The 8,292-nt window shown below is 40.4% G+C and overlaps 1 protein-coding gene and 1 pseudogene across 2 annotated transcripts in view; one reads left to right on the top strand and one right to left on the bottom strand.

Moving 5' to 3' along the window:
* The window catches only part of SMAD9 (SMAD family member 9), an 81,701-nt gene that overhangs the window by 796 nt on the left and 72,613 nt on the right, over window positions 1-8,292 (bottom strand). For both annotated transcript variants that reach the window (XM_036455548.2, XM_036455547.2), the window contains exon 5: window positions 4,137-4,393. In XM_036455548.2, coding sequence (XP_036311441.1) covers window positions 4,137-4,393 — 257 coding nt within the window. The remainder of the gene's footprint in view (window positions 1-4,136; window positions 4,394-8,292) is intronic.
* Window positions 660-1,468, top strand: LOC123653246 (annotated as a pseudogene).

Below are 8,292 nucleotides of genomic sequence, written 5' to 3'. Positions count from 1 at the left end.
CTGGAAAGCAAGAGTGGAGCCAAGAGTGATTGTGTCAGACTTTGCAGTCAGCCTCCAGAGGCACAACACAGAGCTCAGTGGACACTTAATCAAGGCAACAGAGTAGCTCTCAAGACCTGGGAGAATATAAACTATATTAAGTACACGATAAGTTTTGCATCAACCAGACATCCTAAGATAAGTCCAAATCAATGCTTTTCTTTGGGTCACAACTAAATGCATGAACCTATACATGTTTAGGCTCTAGTCATGTCAGAAACAATGGCAACTCATTTTCTCCCCACAAGGGAAGAAACTTGAACTTATGTTCACCCCCATAAGGCTGAAGACAGTGTTTTGAACAAAATGGTAACTGCAGACCAAAGATGGATCTGAAACTTATAAAGGAAGAACTAGAGGATGCTCTTCATTTTTCAGGATTGATTTCAAAACTTATTCCTCCTTTTTCTCTGGCTCACTTTTAGCAATTTCCTATTTATTACCGTTAATAGGAGAGGCAGCAAATAACTAACTAAATGAATAGGTAAGTAAATAAGTTTGTATATTTTTTCTCTGTATGAAAAGTTATTTTTTAAAATGAGGACAGATCCAGTAAAGCAAATTAGTTTTGTTATTGGGAAAATTGATTCTCTGTAAAGTTATTTAAAAGTTGGATTTCAGGAGTTGGGAATTGGAGTCTGAGTCCAAGCATATAGAATTTAAACCTTCTCTCAAAGTGTGTAGTAGAGCTAAAGAAGACAACCAACCAGGGGTCATCCATCTGAAATTGTAATAGGCTCACTAATAGAGGACAAAGTTAGAGATCACAACTCAAGCATAAGACCCTTTTCCTAACACTGCTACAAAGATGTTTGACACAAAGACTTGGGCTGAGCATGTTATGGAATGGACTGCAAAGGATCCATATGGCTTCCTTATATAACTATTTTGGCCCTTACTCCATGGTTTCTAGCAAGTGCTGTACTGTCCTGGAAACTGGCCAAGAAGATTGAGACCAGGGAAAAGGAGCAAAAGAAAAAACAAAAACACCAAGAAAATATTGCAAAAGCTAAATGACTGAAAAATGACTGCAGGAATGAACAGACTCCGTAACCAGAGGAAACTCATTTGGGAAATTATGCAGCTTTGGAAGGACCCTATAAGGTTTCTTTTCTGAGCATATGGAAGAATCATGTTAGTTCTCACCACTACTGTAGCAACTTTTAGGGTTCTGTATAGAAGTCTATTGACAGTTCTTGTAAATTGACATTTATTATACTAAAAATGCTTTATAACTGACTTAGTCTTTTGCCATTTTGCAGCTTAAATCATCCTGTGGAGAAAAAAATGACTTTGGATTATGAACTCTATTCAAATACTGACTCAAAAAAAAGGTTCCTGTTCTGGACAAAAGAGACCAAGAATGTAAAAATGAGAACTGTCCTGAGGGGAAAAGCATGCTTTGGCTTAAAAAGAGATACAGCATATTTATTATATATATATATTTTTTTATCTTATTGCTTATGTCTTAGAATCATTTCTGGCTTTCTCAAAGCAAAATATTATTAATCAGCGAGTATTTCATTATCTACATTTTTCTCATTACAACTAAAACACAGAAGAACCTTCATCCAGAACTGTTGTAAAGCTGGCTGTGTGGAAGTCCTTTAACTAAAGAAGTAAAGAAGGAAGCACACTGAGACTGGTAGGAGGTGCAGAGGCATGGAATGGGCTGGGCTGGCACTCATGTGTGCTGCTTTTTTAATTGGGAGGGAGATCATTTCTGTGGAGGCTGCCAAAAGAAGCAAGGGTTTCCAGACCCACACCAGATCCCTAGCTGAGTGCCCCAGAGCTGGGAAAAGAAATCCCTCTGGGCAGTAAGAAATATAAGCTATAGCCGGGATTCTTTTTTCTTTTTGCTCTTCTGATTGGGTGGTTTTTGCTTCCTCATATTTTAAATCATTGATTTGATTTTCAGAATCCTCTCCTCTGCTGTTGAATCCATGTATATTATTCTTTATTTCAGTCAGTGTATACTTAATTTCTGAATGGTTCTTTTCCATTTTTTGCAGGTTTCTAGAAGATTCTTGAGTAAACTTATAACCATGGTTTTGAACTCTATATCCAGTAGTTTGCTTTCTTCCATTTCTTTTATTTGTGACATGTTTCTTTGTCTCTGTATTTTGGTTGTTTCCCTGTGTTTCTGTTTTAGGTAAAGCTGCTAAGTCTCCTTCAGTTGGTAGAGTGCCCATGTGTAGTAAGTATTCTATAAGATCCAGTGGCTCAGCCTTGCCAATCATGTGAGCTGGGAACTCTAGTAGCACCCCTTTATGGACTGTGAGCACAGTCTTGTTGTAGCTGAGACTTGATTGCTGTTGGTGTCATTGTCAGGAATTGACTTCCAAGCCAATTAGCTGTGATAACCAGCTGTAATTACAGAGGGAGAGCTGCTCTGTAGGAGACATCCCTATGGAGCAGAACTTTGATGCTCACTGATTCTTCCCCTTGAGTGTGTTGCTTATAGATGTGTAGAATTGTAATCTGGTATAGCCTGACACTGACCACTGGGTACACTGGCTCTTGGGTCTCCAGGGAAATGTGAAGTCAGCCACTGCCTGGGGCTACCCAGCAGTAGCTACAAAGAGATCTTTAGATCCCTCCTCTTTGTGTCAGGTTTGGAAGTTCCTATAACAAGCTATGAAGCAAGGCAGGCTGGTGCTGTTGCCAGGTCTTGAGCCTTTTATTCATAAGTTTGGGGCTCCTGACCCAGCTGCAGCTCATTAGAGACAGTTTAGCCTGAGCAAGGGCAGGCCATTCATATGCAAAATACACTACACACAGCTTTGGTGGAGTTGTAAATTGGATGAGGCACAGTGTGTTAGAGAATCATCAGGGAAAAGCAAACAGAAATGGTTGCCAGTCAGCCCTGTGACCTAGGAGGTCCCAGCATAGGAACAATGATCCCTGTGAGCATCTATATCTGGGAGAAAGCCACCTTGAGTTTCTGATATGATGCCAGACAATCCAGTTTCTCCTTGTATTTGTCTGTGTCCCCCAGAGTCTTGCCCTGTGCTGGGGCTCAGAGGAATCAGGATCATGTAAGTTTAATTTGTGGTGCTGGCCTTTTAAGAGGAACAGATGGGTCTCCAGCAGCCTCTGTGTCACTGATCCCCAATCCACACTGGTTTTTATAGCATATATATATATATATATATATATATATATATATTTAAATATATTTTATTGATTTTTATACAGAGAGGAAGAGAGAGAGATAGAGAGTTAGAAACATCAATGAGAGAGTCATTGTAGCAGAGTGGTGGCTAATTTTCACATTACTCTATTATTATGTAGGATAATCATGCTTGGCAATTTGAGAGTTGGAAAAATCTCTATAACCTCGCATCTTATAAAAATACTAGAGGCTCGGTGCACAAAATTCACGCACAGGGGTGTGTGCCCCTCAGCTCAGTCTGCACCCTCTCCAATATGGGACCCCTGGAGGGATGTCCAACTGCCCATTTAAGCCCGATCCCGGTAGGATTGGGCCTAAACAGGCAGTCAGATATCCCTCTCACAACCCAAAACTGCTGGTTCCCAACTGTCACCTGCCTGCCTTCCTGATTGCCCCTAATCACTTCTGTCTGCCAGCCTGATCACCCTAACCATTCCCCTGCCAGCCTGATTGCTCCTAACTGCCCTCCCCTGCTGGCCTGGTTACCCCTCACTGCCCTCCCCTGAAGGCCTGGTGCCTCCCAACTGCCCTCCCCTTCTGGCCATCTTGTGGTGGCCATCTTGTGTCCACATGGGGGCAGTCATCTTGTGTGTTGGAGGGATGGTCAATTTGCATATTATTCTTTTATTAGATAGGATTATTGTCACTTTATCTTCTGCATTAAACATCAGATAACTACTTTAAGTTGTTTTTCCTTCAAAAGTGTTATGCTTAAGAATTTTCTTATAATTGCTAAACAAGAGAGATCATATTCATAGAAGAGATCTTCCTACAAACAATGAAATAAACTTCAAAGAAAAAAAAAAAAAAAAAACCCAACCCTGCAATCTACTAAAACTGGCTGTGTAGTGCCACATCAGCCAAAGAATGCCTTTTTTGGTTTTCAGTTTCCATCTTCAATGTGGAAGCAAGCACTCCTTACCTTAACGAAACTCATCCGGATAGTGCACATCTTAGTTAACTCATAGACTACTTCAAATCCATGGTGAACTGACTGAGCAAGCAGCTGAGCAAAGAGCTGGTTGTTGAAGATCTTGAGGCTACAACCACTGGGGATCTTGCAGACAGTGGCTGGGTGGAAACCGTGCTGATAGTTGCAGTTCCGACTCTGGACAAAGATGCTGCTGTCGCTCACACACTCAGCATAGACCTCTCCCCCAACATAATATAAATGCACACCTATGAGACAAAAACAGTCTTCAAATACCTGCACCATCTTTAGTTTAGCTGTATCACCATTCTCTTCTGATTGACCTTTGTAACCTGAAGAAATGTGACTATCTACTGTGAAGTTAATTTTCATATCACCAATTACAGATTAGTAAGACATGTGACTTAAATGCCAACTTGTTTTAATTCTTATTTGTGCTTTTTCCATGAGTCCATTTAAAATAAAAGTGAATTGCAACCCATGTTTACCATCAGTTTACAGAACAAGTAAATCAGGTCCTTCCATTATTTTCTTAATCTCACATTCATTCACTTTAAAAGTAGGCTCACCCAGTAGGTATGGCTCAGAGGTTAAATGTTGACACATTAACTAGGAGGTCACAGCTTGATTTCTGATCAGGGCACATGCCCGAGTTGCAGGCTTGATCCCCGCTAGGGGGCGTGCAGGAGGCAGCTGATCGATAATGTTTCTCTCTATTTATTGTTATTTCCATCTCTCTATCCCAATCCCTTCCCCTCTCTCTCTAAAAATCAATAAAAACATATTTAAAAGAATAAGTAAAAGTAAGTTTATAATATTTAATACAAAATACTTAATGCCTAAAATATCAAATAGCTCTTCTGGTACATATATAAGTAAAAAATTAAAATTGGACACAATAATATGAAAAATATTACTTAAGTGTATAGTGTATACACTTAAGTAATATTTTTCATACTTCAGAGGAAACAATAAATGAAGTTTAAATTTTATTTTACCAACAATTATAAATCCATTTCTCTTTATAAATACCTAAAAGAGACCTAATTCTTTTTATTTTTTATTTTTTTATTTTTAAATAAGTTTTTATTGTTCATATTATTACAAATGTTCCTTTCCCCCTCCCCCCCACCATTGCTCTCCTCCACCAGGTTCCCACCCCACCCTCTGCCCTTTCCCCTCTCCCCATTGTCCTCATCCGTAGGTGCACAGTTTATGTTCAGTCTCTTCCCACGCCCCACTCTCCCCTTTTCCCCAAGAATCGTCAGTTCACTCCCCTTCCATACCTCTGATTCTATTATATTCAACAGTTAATATTGTTCATCAGATTTTTTTAATTTCCTTGGTTTTTAGATTCACTTGTTGATAATTACGTATTGGTTGTTCATAATTTTTATCTTTGTTTACTTTCTCTTCTGAAAGAACCCCCTTCAGCATTCATATAATTCTGGTTTGGCGGTGATGAACTCCTTTAGCTTTTTTTTTTATTAGTGAAGCTCTTTATCTGGCCTTCGATTCTGAGTGATAGCTTTGCTGGGTAGATTATTTTTGGCTGTAGGTTCTTGCTATTCATCTTGAATATTTCTTGCCATTCCCTTCTGGTCTGCATGGTTTCTGTTGAGAAGTCAGCTGACAATCATATAGGTGCTCCTTTATAGGTTACTACCTTCTTTGCTCTTGCTTCTTTTAATATTCTCTCTTTGTCTTTTGCTCTTGGAATTTTAATAATGATGTGTCTCGGTGTGGTCCTCTTTGGATTCCTTTTGTTTGGAGTTCTGTGCGCTTCCTGGACTTGTAAGTCTAATTCTTTCCCCAGGTGGGGGAAGTTTTCTGTCACTATTTCTTTCAGTATGTTTTCGATATCTTGCTCTCTCTCATCTTCTGGGACGCCCATAATTCTGATGTTGGTTCGCTTGAAGTTGTCCCAGAGGTTTCTTACATTATCTTCAATTTTCTGGATTCTCTTGCCTTCTAGCTTCTGTGGAGGAGTGTCTTCTGGCTCTTTATGTTCCAAATCTTTGACTTGATTCTTGTGATCTTCCCTTCTGTTTTTAGGACTTTGTAAAATATTTTTTATTTCAGACAATGTATTCTTTATTTCTTGTTGATCCCTTATCATTTCTTGATGACTCCTTATTAATTCTAGTTGATCTCTTTTCATATCCTCATAGGCCTTATCCATCTTTTCTAGGAAATTCTTGAAAAACCTTATAAGCGTAGATTTGAACTCTATATCCAGACGCTTTTTGTCCTCCATTTCTTTCGTTTGTGATCTATTTCGTTGTTGCATTTCGCAGTTACAGATGGGACGGGGTTTCAGGGTGAAGCCTGCAGCTTTGGCTTCCGTCAGCCCCGCCCTATGCGGGTCCTTCAGTGCTCGCTGCCGGCGCCTCTGAGAGAAAGGTGCCCTCGATTTTTGCCTGCTGCCAAACAGTCTATGCTCTCCCCCAATGAGCCCGGTATTGGGGTTCAGTTCAGTTGGAAGTGGAGTTGGAGGTGGCGTTCAGAGCAGTCTGGAGCCCCAGTCTCCTTCCCGCCAGGGCAATCCCGCAGCACAGCCAACCGTGCCTTCTCTGGCGCAGTGTGCACGCCTCCGGGACCTCCTTTCGCCACTCCCGGGGGTTCTGCCTTACAGCCCGGCTCCCTATGGCTGAGCCTGAGTCCCCGGGGTCTGGCCTAGAACTGGGGTTCAGAGCAGTCGAGGGCCCAGTACAGTCGGAGTTTTATCTCCTTTCCGCTAGGGAACGCCCGCCAGGCACTTGGCCTCCCTCCTCTCTGGCTCCGTCCTCTCCGCTCACCGCGTCTCCGTACCTTGGGCTTTTCCAGCTCCTCCACGCCTCCTTCTGGTTTTCTCCTTGCTTCTCGCTGTAGAATTTCCAGTCAGTCAACCTTCCTGTAGTTCTGGGCAATGTCCGTTTTATATTTTAGTTGTATTTTATTGAAATTGTTGTGTGTGGCTGCGGCTAGGTGTTCACCTGGGCGCAGCCATCTTGGATCTCTCAAGACCTAATTCTTTTTAAAGCTTATCAACTTCTAATATAGATCATAGAAATAATGTCTATTTTTTACTTATAAACAAAGAAATGCTTGCCACATTTTCAGATATAGGCAATCAAAGCATAGTTTATGTTACTCTCTCCCACATTCTTGGAATTAAAAGGCACTGCTCATGCCGAACCGGTTTGGCTCAGTGGATAGAGCGACCGTCTGCAGACTGAAGGGTCCCAGGTTCGATTCCGGTCAAGGTCATGTACCTTGGTTGCGGGCACATCCCCAGTGGGGGGGTGCAGGAGGCAGCTGATCGATGATTCTCTCTCATCAATGTTTCTATCTATCCCTCTCCCTTCCTCTCTGTGAAAAATCAATAAAATATTTAAAATAAATAAATAAATAAATAAATGGCACTGCTCACACTAATTTTTACTCCAAATTAAATGTGCGTTATTTCCTTTCAAATTTCTGGTTTTGTAATTCAATATAAATTTATAGCAAGTGACTGGGGTTAGATAAAATGAAGAAAGTCTGTAGATATTAAATACCAGAACAAAATTTCTCCAACCTTTTAACGGAAATAAAATTCTCTACCACTACTACATGCTTGTAAATTTAATCATCCTGCAGTTACAAGATATTCCTAGAAATGAACTAGAATATACTTAAAGTGATATATTTTAGATTGCCTCAAAATAAACAAAACTTTAAAATAGAATTTAGAGCCCATCAGGGGTTCTCAGATCCAAATATGCATAACTTTGCATTTAGGAAACATTACTGAGACAGCTGCTGAATTTCTTTTTCAGGTTCTAAGTAGCACTTGAGGACCTTTGTATGTGAATACCTCCCAACATATCTATTGTCTCCTTTTCCCATCTTCTTTCCCTTAATACAATTTTAGAAAATAATGGTTTTCAGGATTATGTATTCCAACCATATCACTCTGAAGAAACTGATCTAGGGTCACACAGATAAAGCACAGTTGATATTCAGGCTAAGGTTCCCCTCTCTCTATACAGATCAGACCGCTCTTCTCTTCTCTCAGTCTTCCTCTCCCTTTTTTTCTCATATCCATTATTCATTCTCCCTGAATGGCTTGGAGTCTGACACCCAGGGCTCAGGCCCTGAGGTGTAGGCAGAAGTATTTTCTTAA

The sequence above is a fragment of the Pipistrellus kuhlii genome, unplaced genomic scaffold (assembly GCF_014108245.1).
Source record: "Pipistrellus kuhlii isolate mPipKuh1 unplaced genomic scaffold, mPipKuh1.p scaffold_m20_p_3, whole genome shotgun sequence".
NCBI classification, from domain to species: Eukaryota; Metazoa; Chordata; class Mammalia; order Chiroptera; family Vespertilionidae; genus Pipistrellus; species Pipistrellus kuhlii.
Note: the sequence above shows the minus strand (reverse complement) of the source record. Positions and strands in the feature narration are given on the sequence as shown.